Source organism: Dipodomys ordii, unplaced genomic scaffold (genome assembly GCF_000151885.1).
Source record: "Dipodomys ordii isolate 6190 unplaced genomic scaffold, Dord_2.0 Scaffold98, whole genome shotgun sequence".
NCBI classification, from domain to species: Eukaryota; Metazoa; Chordata; class Mammalia; order Rodentia; family Heteromyidae; genus Dipodomys; species Dipodomys ordii.
This window is the reverse complement of record NW_012267314.1, coordinates 39,853-54,317: the sequence shown is the minus strand read 5'-3', so window position 1 is coordinate 54,317 and position 14,465 is coordinate 39,853. Positions and strand designations below refer to the sequence as shown.

General features: G+C 47.7%; 1 protein-coding gene across 1 annotated transcript in view; it reads left to right on the top strand.

Moving 5' to 3' along the window:
• Zdhhc14 (zinc finger, DHHC-type containing 14) overlaps positions 1-14,465 on the top strand; it is a gene marked incomplete at its 3' end in the record, with an annotated part of 186,229 nt that overhangs the window by 138,268 nt on the left and 33,496 nt on the right. The window contains exon 3 of the mRNA XM_013026925.1: positions 9,698-9,856. Coding sequence (XP_012882379.1) covers positions 9,698-9,856 — 159 coding nt within the window. The remainder of the gene's footprint in view (positions 1-9,697; positions 9,857-14,465) is intronic.

Genomic DNA, 14,465 nt, shown 5'->3' with positions numbered 1-14,465 from the left:
CAAGAGGGCTGACATCCAGCCATTCCCAAGTCTAAGGAAAAATAAAACTAATAACTGTGGTGCAGAAATAGAATCCACGTTTGTGGGGCAGAGGATTTTCTACTATGAGAAAGGCAGTGGCCCATCAATAAAGAGAGATTGGATTCAGCCACAGCAATAAACAAAAAACAACAACTCAGAACTGTGGTTTGGGTTTTATTTCTTTTGCTCAAGGTCCTCATCTCAGCCCCTGTATGATTCCATTTTTCTGCTTGACAACACACAGGCTGGTGGCAGGGACTCATTACGAAGACACACACACACACACACACACACACACACACACACACAAAATGGGACTGATTTTTGCAAAACTCACCAGGTGAACTCGGGATAATGGCATACAGCAAAGTTCAAGCAGCGTGGAGTGCAGGCACCTGTTTCCTTCCCCAGGCTCCGTTTCTGTCCTGGCCAACCACAGGGGAAGGGATGAGCCCGAGATCACAGAGACCATCTGGAAGCATGGCCTGCAGGCCCAGCTGTTCACTCTCTGGGGACTGGATTTCTCTCCACCTCTCCAATACAAATGGCAGTGAGCCCCTCTGAGTCTAATCATCCGGTAGAGCCATTACAGCTCAAACACCCACAGCGCGATGACAGGGCTTGTGTGAGCATCCTGCGACACCCTCCTGAGATCAAAGCAGCTAAGGACCGCTCTTCCTGGTGATAAATGGCTGTTGGTTTTCTTCCATCAATATTTTAATGACTATTTGCACATTTTGGCAATCATGGCTAGAAAAGCTGATGGTGACTGTAGAGATGACTCACAGGACACGCTCCAGCATCAGAGCAACACAAGCTCTCTGTGACAAGGAAGCTTCAGCCCGGCCCCTGGCTGCCTAGCATTCATCTGGAGCAGGTGTACCAAGAACCAGCCAAGTTGCTTAGCTTCTCCCTCACACTCTCTCCCCCAAGACGGCTTTGCACTTAAGTAAGTACACCGAAAACCTCAGTCCACAGCCTTACGTCTCTGTGGTTTTGACGGGCTGCTGTCTTCAGATTGCGTCAGCAGCTGTTCTGTGCCTGTCTGGGAGGAAAGAGCCTGCCCAAGAAGGAACTGCCCCAGCTGCCGGGAGAGCTGAGCCCTGCCACCTTCTTGGAAGAAGGCATATTTCCTCAGTTGTCAGTAAAAGCCATGTCCAAATCCTTGATTCCCCTGCTCTGTTTCTCCCCATTTCAAATACCTGGGCATCATGAACATTGGTTGTAAATATTTTTGCCCAGTAAAGAATATGAGAGAAATGCTCTAGGCTGGGGGGCGGGGGAGGCACGGGGGGGGGGGGGGGGGGGGGGGGGGGGGGAGGGAGAGGGGGGGGGAGGGGGGGGGGGCACTGGTAACTAGAGCTTGAACTCAGGAGGGGTCTGCACTCTCACTTGACTTTTTCACTCGAGGCTAGTATGCTACCACTTGAGCCACAACTCCACTTCCAGCTTTTTAGTGGTTAATTGGAAATAAGAGTCTCCGGTTTTTCTGCCTGGGCTGGCTTCAAACTGTGATCCTCAGATCTCAGACTGCTGAATAGCTAGGGTTATAGGCTTGAGCCATCAGTCATGAGCTAAGAAAAGCTCTTGACTACCTGGAATTTGTAGAAGGAGAATTAGGAGCACTCTTTCCTGAAAAACAAGTTTCGGAAATGAATATGAGGAACCAAAATGACAAAATGATGGAAGATATTATATAGGAAAGGAAATTGAAACAGTACTCCCATTTCCAAGGAGGAACTGTGCCACGACTACCACTAAGAAGCCTACAGTGTGTCAATGTCATCAAATTATATTGTATGCTTTCACCCAACATATGCAAAATACAAAATTATATGGACATTCAAGCTTACTATATACTGAAGCCTAGAAAAATGACAAGAAGGAAATACCAGAAGATCTCTGTCTGGTTGGATTGGAAATTGATGTTCTAATTCTTTCCTTTTGTATGTCTTGGATATTCCAATATCTCTGGAGAACATGTAGTCAGAAAGAAAGAAACTCATCACATAGCCTCGGAGATAACCATTCATCTATAAAGCCAACCCACTATTGCCGGGTCTTGGTGAATCCTGGCTTCCCTCTGAGGCTTCTTAGATGATGAGCTCCAATGCCTGCCTGACTCTCAGAAGTACTGTGAGGCACAGCCATGTTAACATGATGAAATGGAATAGAGCAAGGAGCTAACAGAAGCTGGTGCGCAGACAATAAGCGCCTGCTGTGTCCCATCACAAACCCGCTAGAGCGTAAGGAATGAGAAGCTGAACGAGGGTGTCTGAACTGTTCAGTCAGAGCCCATCAGACATGGACACTGAGAAGTGGCCAACTCGTCAATGCAGACTCCGGGGTGATTTGGCGGGGGTCAACCCTATGTTGACTGCATAGCTGGGCAGAGAAACTCTGCCCTTTGTTTGCTGTTCCCAGGACCAAGATTGGCACCAAGTACAGTGGAAAAGCTCTGGACAAGCACCCCTATCTCCTCTCCCTTTACCCCTTTCCACCTCCCACTGCTCTGCGCTGGCCAGAGCAGGGCAAAGAACCTAGACGTCCCCAGGAGCTCAGCATCTCCTGGCAGAGGCCATCCAGGCAGAAAGAGGGAAGAAGTCAGGACGGTTGGATGCTGGGGCCCCTCAGCTGTAAGGATGGAGGCTCCCACAAATCCACAGACGGTCTCCTAGGGACCAGCTGTGGACTGGGACCCCAGAACACTGAGGTGATCAAGACAGAAGGAGGAGGAAGGGCCTTGGGTGGGAGAAGCACCGGTTATAAGCCCAGCAGATGTCCTTCCTATCCCATGGTGTGCCGGCCCCTGGGACACTTCCTGAGAAGAGAGGAGCCTCATCCCAGGCCCCTCATCAGAGAAGAAGCTGGGGCAGATCTGTGACCATGGGACCCCCAAATGTGACCGGCTCCTGCAGTGCACTGTGGTTTGTTTTTTTTAATCTCCCACCCCAGAACAGAATGTCTGGGAAGGGGCTGATTAGCAGAACCCACAGCAACGGTCTTTCCAGCCTGCGCAGCTCCACTTAAACGTGTGCTTATTCAGAACAAGAATGGGCGTTTCTTTCTCTTGATAGAAATGATAGGGTGGCATCTCTAAGCCAGCAAGCAGGGGATGGCCAGTTGTCTCTGTCTGGGATTGAGCACTAAGGAGGACATAGAGACCCAGCCAGAGGTTGCGGGTGTCCAGGCCTTGAGAGAAGGAGCACGCAGGAGCCCCCTTACCCCATCACCCACTGCATTGAAAACAAGCATCCAAGCATCTCTAAAGCCAAACTAGTTTAGTCTAGGTGGTCGGCTGTGGTGAGTAGACAGGTTGCAGTTCTGGGATTTGTTTTGAATCCGGATGGAAGCGACGTGGTGCTGTGGTTGGCTGACCGCAGTCATCCTGTACGCGGCTCCCCAGGCTGCCCTGTCAGGTGGAATGGTTAGCACGTGGACCAACCCCAGGCCCTTCCCAGCAAGGGGAGGCCCGTCGTGCCTTGCTCCTCACGTCAGCGCCTTACCCAGGTGAACTGCGGCTGGAAACCTGAAGAATTTCTCAGATAATTTCTTCATTGACCAAAGCATTGAGAAACTCTTCCCTCATGGACCAGATCAACATCATCATGTCACTGTCATCATCATCACCATCATAATCCTTGTCATCAGCAACATCATAATTTTCAATTAAGCCCTGGCTTGCCTGGTGATCACAACTGACATCTGGTGGTCCAGTGTAGGACCTGGGTTGGGGCAAAAGCATAAAAACGTCGGTTCTACTTTACGCTCTGTGCCAACCAAGCTTGGGACCTGAGCAAGTCTCTTTCTTAGACAGGAGGGAAAATAGAACCTCCAGAGGTATCAGCGTATCTATGGGGCTGGAGTTAAAAGGATAGGCCATTCAGAGGTGTTGTCTTTTGTATTACATATACTTGTGCAGGAATTACTGCCCACTACAGAATAATCCCTATAAATGGACACCCAATTTTTCTCCCTTTTCCAATAATATTTAGCGGTTGGCCATCTGCAAGGCTCTGAAAATAATACAGTTAAGTGAATGGGATTTGTGTGTATTAAAAATCTAGATTCTACTTCTCTTGACTCCAGGAGCTTGCCAATAAATAATGTATCTTAAATCTGTCAGCCCTTACATTGTAATTTCACAACAATTATATAATCTTTTGTTAAACCATGAGCACCAATACAAAGACAAAATCAATTTTGTAATCTAGTTTAGATGAAACTCATTTTTGCCTGATTTGCATTTGAAAACTCAGAGGCTTTGGCCCTTGAAGGTACTTGTAGGTCCTGACAGTAAGTGTGGATCTGGGGTGAAATCTGTTGCTGAGCTTGTCCAGGCTGCCTTTGTTAGAGAAATGCTCCAAAGTAACACTCATCACTGTAAGTAAAGACGTGGTCAATTGAGATCATCGATCCAGGGGGATACTGGATTTAGTTTAAACAAACATTTACGTGCTTGCTTACTTACTCGTGTCTTTAACAATTAATGTCTGTGAGAATACGTCAAAAATGAAAGAAATGGGTTTGCAGAGAATGTATGGGTCAGCTTTCCATCACTATAATTTACCCGAGGTAAATTACCTTATAGAAGAGAAAAGATTTAATTGGGCTCACAGTTCTGAATGTTTCTACTCAAGAAGAGGTGGCCTGTGGTTCAGGCCCTGGACAGAGATACTGGGGAGCATGTGTCTGAGCAAGCTGCTGACATGGTGGGTGGGGACACGGAGAGCCAGGATGCTCAGGATCCCACAAGCCCCTGGAAACATGCTCCCAGTAGGACTGGCCACGAGCTCCCACGGCAAAACCATCCCTAGCAACTCCAATAGCGGCACTCTAACCTTGAACCATGAACTTCTGTGAGGACTCTACTAAATTGTGACAGAGAACATAAGCAAGCTACACAGTGTTCTTCAAATTTAGCCACAGGCATGAAGAGTTAGCACGATGCCAACGTCAGGGAAGCCAAAGCTGGGTCCTGGGGTTGGATGCGTGGCTCAGCTGGCAGCAGGTACAGAGTTTCAGTCCCAGCCTCAGGCCTGAAAAAGAAAAGAAAAAAAGAGAAAAGGTTTGGTCCTGTTCAAGGAAAGGCCCATACGGACTCCTACACCCTGAACAAGACCCTTTCTCCCCTCTCCTAGGAACAGATTCTGTCACCCAGTGAAGTGCAGCTGCTCAGTGGCACACAAAACAGGCAATATAATTCTGTCCTTCCTCCCAGGAAAACTGCTCTTTCCATCACCCCTTGGTTTCTCATGGTTCCAGATCTGAATTGGATTTTGGTAGCTGACAGAAAGTCATTCCCAGTCATTCCCGTGCAATGAAGTTTCTTACAGAAAGATGCTGCACGGAGGCCAGGGGAAGGGAGCGTGCTTTGCTCAGCCCCCAGGCCCTCATGCAGCCGCTTCCCCCTCCAAGATGGCTGAACCCCAGTGCGTGGAACAGCGTCTGGTCAGAGCTGGCTTTGAACCAGGGTCCTCAGATCTCAGCCTCCAGACTAGCTAGGATTTCAGGCATGAGCCACTGGTGCCCACCTTACTTTATTGTTTACATTTTATGGAGGTTTACCTGGAAGCAAAGTTACCCTTGTTGACAGCAGCAGCGCAAAGTGACTCTGATCATCTACTTCCAAATAGAACTCGTGTGTGTGTGTGTGTGTGTGTGTGTGTGTGTGTGTGTGTGTGTGTATGCGCACGTGAATTACCAAACACTCTTTCTCTGCTTTACCTGCCCCCCACCCCCACCCCAGAGAGTAAGCCACAAGTGACTTGCCCTGCTCACCAGTGAACAGAATACTGCTAGCCAGGCCACGGCACCTAGTGAATATTTCTTGTTCTATCCACTGGCTGCGTGTTGGGGACAGCCAGTAGCTGTTCTCCAACCACTGCAATAGTCAGGAAGACAGATGCATGGTTTCACGCTGGCCCTGCACTTTACCTTCATTCTGACTAAACTCCTGTTAGCAGACATTCTTAGCACCCTGGCAGATGCTCTGTCAGCTGCTTAATGGTCTGTGAAACTTAAATGCACAGGGGAATGTCGTTCTTCCAAATTCTTTGGCTAAGGAAAACATCAGAATCTGCATCTGTGAAGAAGCAAGATTTTGCCAAGCATGGTGACTCATGCCTTCAATCCTAGCTACTATTCAGGAGATAGAGATTGGGAGGATTGTGGTTCTTGGTCATTGCTGACAAAAGTTCTACTAGCTGTGCAGGAAATGGAAATAAGAATATCATGACCCAGGCAGGCTGAGCACAAACACTCGACCTTATTTTAGAAAAATAACTAAAGCAAAAAGGGCTGGGTGTGTGGCTCAAGTGGTAGAGGACCTATCTACCACATTATAAGGCCCAGAGTTCAAAGCCCAGTGCTGTCCCCCCCCCTAAAAAAAAGTTGTATTTTTATTACATTTGCATTTTAGAGAAATATAGTGCAATTACACATGTATTTATAACAACTTGGGGTAGAAATAACTCAGGAGATACGTTGGGTCCATCATGATCTAAATCAGGAGGAAAAGAGGCTTTAACTTTCAGAGCTAGCACTGGAAAGGCAGACCTTCAGTACCAAACAACTACACAAGGCTCTGTCTAGCCCAGGACTTCTGTCAGTGGCAGGTCTCATTCCAGAGCTCACACACTGGGCAACCTGTTCTTCATGTCCCCTGGTTCCCTAACTCTTTGTCTGCAGGTCTGATGAGCAGGCTACTATTGATGCAGGGCTGGTATTATTTCTACCTCTGTGCCAGCAATTTAGGGGAGAGTTTATGCATGTAAAGACCACTTCTTTTAAGCTTTTAAGTTGCCTTTCAGAATGCTTTTTTAAAAAATGCCCTTGAGAAATACTGACTCATATGAACTTGGAGAAACTGTTTGAGATTTTTCAAAAAAGAACCCGAAAAACTGTAGTGTTCTTGAACCATTAGCTATTATAGACTTTGCTATTCTTTGTCGCTAGCTGCATTTAAACCTCATAAAACAGCCCTACGAAGTAGAGACTCAGTTGAATGCTGCCAAATACAAAAACACAAGTAACACCCCCGCCCCCAAAAAACCCAAGCCAGAGTAATTGAGGACTTGAGCAGAACACCAAGTTTAGTGCGTTGTACCTGTGATCTCCACAAGTGAGAGAAAGACGAGAGACCAGTGAACACTGAAGAAAAGCCTTTGTCCTCAGGATGGTACTTAAAGCCCTGGTGGCCAGGGCTGCGAGCGCAGCACAGCTCGACTGACTGATAAATAGATGCATTAAATCCCATGAGTATCCAAGGGAAGGAGCAAGCAGCTCTGCCTGCCGCTGTTCTCGTGATGAATACTTTGTACTGGGCCTTACCAGTGGGTTCATTCTCCCTAGAAGGCAGAAGAGGAACCCGCAGCACAGAGAGCCCTAAGGTGGGGACAGTACCTGTGTGGGGAACAGGATGACCACTCCAAGAAGCTCCTGGTGACCGCCTTCTTAGGGACAGAGGCCCTGTGGGAGGCTATGCCCAGAACTTGGGGGGCCTTGGTGAGACCTAAGGATCTTGGTCACACTTCACCTAGAAGGCTTACTATGAAGGCTGTGTAGAGAATATATCCAATCCAGAAGGAGAGGGTCCCCCAGCAGCCGGAGCCCTCTTAGACCCCCAGGTTCCAACCTTGCTGCACCGCAGCCCTGCATAAATATGGCTGGCTGGTTTGTTCATTTGTTTGAATTCTGTTCTTTCCATCACTTGATGGCATCTCTGAGCCCCTGAGTCCAGATCTTCCAGTCCTTCCGTTTCTTTCTCTTTTTTCATTTTCGTTCTTTTTTTCTGTCTAACTGGGGCTTGAACTCGGGGCCTCGTACTCTCACTTGGCTTTTGCACACTTTACCACATGGACCCCACCTGTGCTGCTTGCTTTTCGCTGATAGATTGGAGATAAGAGCCTCACGGGCTTTCCTGCCCAGGCTGGCTTCAAACCATAATGCTCAGATATCAGCCTCCTTAGTAGCTAGGACTGCAGATGTGAGCCACCAGCACCCAGCCTTCCATTTCCTTCTTGAGTCCTTCAAATATCTAGTCAGAGCATTCAGGGTTTTGGCTACATTCTTAAGCTTCCCTTCACTGGGTCTGTCAAATACTAGTTCTTAGTTCACTTTGTATCAAAGGTTTATACTTTCAGAAAATGTACTTTGGAGCCCCCAGATCAATAGTCTATCTGTCATAAGAAAATGCTCACAAACTTTCATATTGTCAAATTATCACTTTCATATTGTCAAATTATCACTACTCAGAGCTAGACTTTTTAGGTAGTTCTAGTGCTGAAAAGGTTGACATTGCTTCATTTTAAAATATTTGACTTTTAGTTTTAGCTTCAAAATTTTTCTGACTAAATTGACACCAACCTCTGATTGGGTTGGTAATAGCCTTTTAAGCCTGTATCTGATTTCTAGTTTTTCAGTTCATATTTGCAAGAGCTAAATAAGTATGATCAATTTCACAACTGACACAAAGCTACTGAAACAGCAAGGTTTTATTTTGAGCCTCAGGAGCACCCATAGCGATCTGCTCTCATCATCAAGGACCTTATTCCAAGCCCATTCTTTTCACAAAGATGCTCAGCGAAGCCAAGGCCACCCCATCACTTTGTTTCTTCCTTAGTACAGAAGGACTGAAGGACTCAGCCAAGGCCCTCTTGATGATCTTCTCCAAGAGAATTTTTTAGTCACGTCTTGGGGTCTGGGGTAAGGTGTTGATGTGAGAATAAAACTGGAAGCTTCATCTTCCTACAGATTAAGGGCTCTTTGCTCTACAGAATACTGAGACCACCGGTTGGGACCCCATGGGTTAGGGGGTGATTCTAATGTGAGATGGGCAAGCAGAACCAAACCCAGAGACAAGATGGAACTTGGAGACAGATGTATTTGTAATTTTTTCTACATTTTTAGAATTGGCTCAAAAATATAATCAAAGATTCTGGTCAGATGAACAAAATGTGGAAATGATGTATTTGAATATAAATTTAAGTTTTTTATTTTTACAAATTATTTTCAATGTATATTCCCATCTCCTATACACTAGATTTTTGGTTTTTTTTCCACTTTCTGGAGTTCATGTCAATAAATATTATTTTCCATGATCAGAGGCACATAGGCTTTGGGCCTTTGTGCGCCTCCCCACACTGGTATTTTTGAGGAACGAATGTGGAGAGTCAGCTGGGCTGGATTTGGAGCACACCGTCCAAGAAGGAGAATTCAGCATGGCCCTGTGCTAATTGGGGCAAAGGCTAGCTTTTGTAACAGACCTTCAGAGATTGACATAGTACAAGTTTGGTGGGCAGTGAAGACAAAATCAGAGGGGTGGTCTTCTGCACCCTGGGCTGTCCAAGTGGCCTGGGGGGGTGGGGAATTGTCTGCACCCCCTCCCCTGGAGGGAGTGGGCGGGGTCCCTCAGATTCCCTACTGGGTGGGGCCAGGGGTGGGCAGAGCATATGAGCTCAAAGGCCATTGGCCAGTGTTGATCACGTGGGCTCCTATGAGCATGGAACAAATCACATTGGTGCTCCAGGTATGCACTAACAGCCTGCCCTTGGTGCCCTGCACGCATGCGCGTCAGGTATGCCCCCCCCCCAGCTAGGTGGGCCCACTCCAGGGGGATTTGTGTCCACCAGGAGGGTCTGGGGGCTGAAGCACTGTTTCTCCTTTTCCTCTACAGACATTGCAAATGGCACCAGTTCCGGGGGGTACCGCCCGCCCCCCAGAACCAAAGAAGTCATCATCAACGGCCAGACTGTGAAACTTAAGTACTGTTTCACCTGCAAGATTTTCCGGCCCCCTCGCGCCTCCCACTGCAGCCTGTGCGATAACTGCGTAGGTGAGTGAGGCTGTGTGTCTGCGGGGATTGGCTCCGCCCCTCGGGCCGGCTCCGCCCCTCGGGCCGGCTTCTCCCCCCCCGCCGGCTCCGCCCCCAGGCAGGCTCCGCCCCTGGGCCGGCTCCCCCCCCCAGGCAGGCTCCTCCCCTGAGGCCGGCTCCTCCCATGTGCCTGGCTCCGCCCCCAGCCGGCTCCGCCCCCGTCACTGCATTTGACTGGCTCCACTGGCTGACCGCGTCTGGCCTGGTCCATGGCCACCGATCGTTCTGTTTCCTGGCTCTTAGCATCCCGACGCCCCCAGGCCTCCTCCCCAGCGCAGGTACCGCGTGAGGGTCTTCATCCCCCTGAGGCTGTCAGACCGGTAGGAGTTGGGATGAAACTACTCCTGGAGGAGCTGCAGGCGTGCATCCCAGGGACAGGAAGCCGGGCCGAGGCAGGCGGCGTCCCCATCCCGGGGCTGTTAGGACCCCGGCTCTAGCTACTAGCTTCCCTAGGACGGAGCCGAGAGGCAGGCAGGGGGAGAGCCGGAGGCCCTTCCTTACAAGATGTGGCTCCACTGCTACCCCTGCACCGGCTGCTGCAACCCACCAGGTCTGCCCCTGCAGTCCTCAAACAGAGCCGCTGCCCACGCCACGAGGCTGGCGAGGGATTAGAAGGGCAGCTGAGGGCTGGACCACATGTGGAGGACCCCGCTTCTTAGCGCTTGGCCAGCCTTGAGTAGACATGAACGTGATGTTCCCATGAAAATAAGCATGGAAACCTGCGACCTCATGCCTGAAAGGAGAGAGAGGAGCTCAGAACAAGCCTGCCTTCCCTCAGTGACACATCCATATGCCCGTCATTCACTTCCAGCCCTCTCCGCCTTCAGTCTAAGAATTCATAGTCTCATTCTTTTTGAAAAAAATACAGTTCTATAATGTACTTCCTGTTGGGACAATCAATCTTATGTACCTTACATTTACTTTATCCTAACTTTAATCATCAATAATTTCATACAGAGGCCCTATTTTTCCTGTCAGGCTTTGTTAACTTAAATTAGTTTTTGCCTTCCCTAAGGAACAGCATAGAATTTGGTTCTGTCTTTCCTATCAGGAGAAAGGAACCTAGAGTTAAGTGCAATATGACAGGCCCAGAGTGACAAAGGGTATGTATTTTCCCTTGTATGTGGAAGTAGATGTAGCTCCCAGACTCATAAGTAGATATGTTGGGTGGTATACAAATGCATACAAATGTATTAACTGAAATACAGTAGATTCAAAGGAGATCTTAAATAGTAACAATACCTTAGAAAGCCAAAATTAAAGTCCAGCTAAATAAATCACCAGGAACCCAGTACTCAGAAGGGGTGGAGTGAGGTCTAGGGGAAAAGGGGAATGAAGAGGAGAAGATGGGGGAAATGCAGATAGGAATCCATTGTGTATCCTACAAAATTAAGAATTGGGAGGGCAGGGCTGGGTGAGAATGTTAAAGGGGTGCCACTGATCAAGATATATTCATAATCTGCTATGTGAAAGGGCAACTCCTTTGTACAATACTTAAAGAGAATCATTTTCAAAAATAACAGAAGTACAAAGAAAGCAGCTGGGTCCAAATATCTCCCATGTGACTCGGACCCGCTGCTTACGCTCTGGCCTCTGTTTTCTCTTCGTTGTAGTGGGGTTGGTGGCAGCACCTACCTCACGTGATGGGAGGAGGTTAGAGACATGCAAAGAGCTTGCAGTAAGCCTGGCACATAGCACGCGACCCCTGTGAGGGGACACACTAGAGCTTCTGCAAAGATATCCCAGGCTCCGTTTGATTTCCTACCTTTCGTGGGGACAGCCGCCAGCCCCTGGGACCAGCCCACAGGCATCCCCCAGAGCCCCACAGGGTCTTCTAACTCTTCAGGGGACCCATCTGTGGGAATTCTCAGGGCCATTTGTTGGGTTGATATTTTGATCCCTGTGACTCTAATAGGATCGAAAAGTGTAAAACTTAACTCTTGTGTTGTTTTGCATGCCCTCTCCTGCCGGCCTAATGCCCTACCCTGATCTGCATTTTGATAAATAAGGATGTGTTTTCTTCTTCTCTTTATCATTTATAAAAAGAATCTTTCCTGTTTTTGGACACTCTTTGTTGCTACTTACTCATTTGCATTTCCTGTCCTCAGCCCGCTATTCCTTGTCTTGTGCACATGAGGCGCTCAGGCTGCTGAGCTCTGAGGAGCCGCACGGGGCCCAGAGGGCAGCGTGGCCCACTTGTCTTCCGTCCCCTCTGTCGTGTCTGGTCTGGATGCCTTAAAACTCTCCCAAAGCCATTATTGCTGTGGCCGGGGACTGTACCGCCCTCTACAAAATGCTTACAGGTCTCCTCCCCTGGCCTGCTGTCCTTTCTCTCCTGAGCACGTGGCGTGTTTTAATACACACCCTCCTGGCCACAGTGGGCCCTCCCATTGCCTCGCTGCATCCTCTGTGATGGGGTCTCAGAGCTCAGACCCGAGCACACGCACCTCCACCACGGTCCTCAGAACCTAGCCACGGCATAACTGTCCGACGGACGTCGAAAGGTTGAAATGAGGAGTTTGGCATTGTACTTGCCTTCTAGTGCAGGCTAGCATCCTGGATTTCTTCTTCACCATTTGGGTCTGGTAAGAGGGCCAATAATGTCCCATCAAAAGGATGTTAGTTAGCCAGGTGCTGGTAATCCTAGCTACTCGGGAGGCTGAGATCTGAGGCTCACCGTCAAAGCCAGCCTAGGCAGAAAAGTCCATGAGACTCTTATCTCCAATTAATCATCAGAAAACTGGAAGTGGTGCTGTGGTAGAGTGCTCGCCTTGAGCCGAATTGCTCAGGGACAGTGCCTAGGCCCAGAGTTCAAGCCCCACAACCAAAAACAAAACAAAACAAAAAGATGTCATTTGAGGGAAATGGAAGGAGCTGGCATCTGTGTCCTCTTTGAGACCTGAACTCTTAAGACTTTACTATGCCTCCTAGTTTGTTGGGTCTTTGCATTTCACCAATATTTAATCAGCATCTGTATGTCTAGGGATGTGATAGGAGCTAGTTATGCCAAAGTAAAAGGTAGTCTTCGGGTTGTTACTACAGCAGAGCATGGAGAATTCAAGCAGAACGCTTTGCATTTATCATGGGGCACAGGTCCAAGAGAGTAATTTCATTTTGCAAAAGAGTGCAGTTAAAGGCTGAATATGATGGCTCCTGCCTGTAATCCTCGCTGCTCCAGAGGAAGAGATCAGAACTATTGAATTTTAGGACAGAAATGTTTGCAAGACCCCCATCTCAACCAACAAAAAGTTGGCAACCATAGTTTGTAGCCTGACAGCTATGCAGAAAACATAAATAGGAAAACCATGGTGAGGGTCGGGGTAGGCACCAATGTGAGACCCTACTTGTAAAATAAGTAAAGCAAAAATGTCTGAGACGGTAGCTTAAATGGTTTAAGTGTGAGGCCCTGAATTCAGTCATGCCAACAAAAGTACAGTACAAAATTATCATTTATATACAAAATAACATTGCATCAAAAGTCATAAAGTTAAAATTGTCAGGAAATACAGGGATAGTTTGCTATGAACACATGGCATACCTGTTTTTGAGACTGATGTCAACAAAATATAAGAAAATCAAGGATCTCACTATGTAACAAATAAATATATGTTGATCTTTGTTTCTGTAAGATATGCCTTTTTCAAAACATGTAATAAATCATAAAAGGCCATCAAGATATTCCTAAATTCCTACAAAGCAGATGTTGCCTTAACTACATCATCTGATGACACATTAAACTAGAAACAGCCATAAAGAAATAAATGCCTAGCTGGGTGCCAGTGGCTCACACCTGTCAATCTAGCTACTCAGGAGGCTGAGATCTGAGGATCACGGTTCAAAGCCAGCCCTGGCAGGAAAGTCCACAAGACTCTTACCTCCAGTTAACCACCAAAGAATCGGAAATGGCGCTGTGGCTCAAGTGGTAGGGTGCTTGCCTTGAGCTGAAGAGCTCAGGGACAGTGCCCAGGCCTGGAGTTCAAGCCGCATGACCAACAGAAAGAAAGAAATGAGTGCCCAAACACAACCAATTATCATTTTTTGAAGATTAAAAACTTTACATAAACAATTTTTGTGCTACTTGGGAAAGAGCTTAGGGCTTTACACTTGCTAGGCAAGTACTCTGCCACTTGAGCCATTCCTACAACTCTTTTATTTTTGAGATCGAATCTTGCTGGTTTTTTCCTGGGATGGCTTTGTGTTCAGTCACCTGCCTCTGCCTCCCTAGACATACATCAGTGCCTAACTACATACATTGTTTTCTTTTAATGGTACTGGGGTTTGAACTCAGGCCTCAGGCTTGCTAGGCAGACCCTCTACGTCTTGAGCCATATCCTCAGCCCTTTCTCGAGTTTGCTATTTTTCAGATAGGGTTTCAAACCATGATTCTTGCAAGTCGTTAGCGTCACAGATATGCACCACCATTCCTGGCTTCATAAACTCTTTTTTTTTTAATTGTGAAAATGTCATACAGAAGGGTTACAATTACATGGGCAAGGTAATGAGTACATTTCTTATCAAGCATTGTAGCCTCCTCCTTTGTTTCCCCTTCCCATCCCTTCCCATCTCCCCC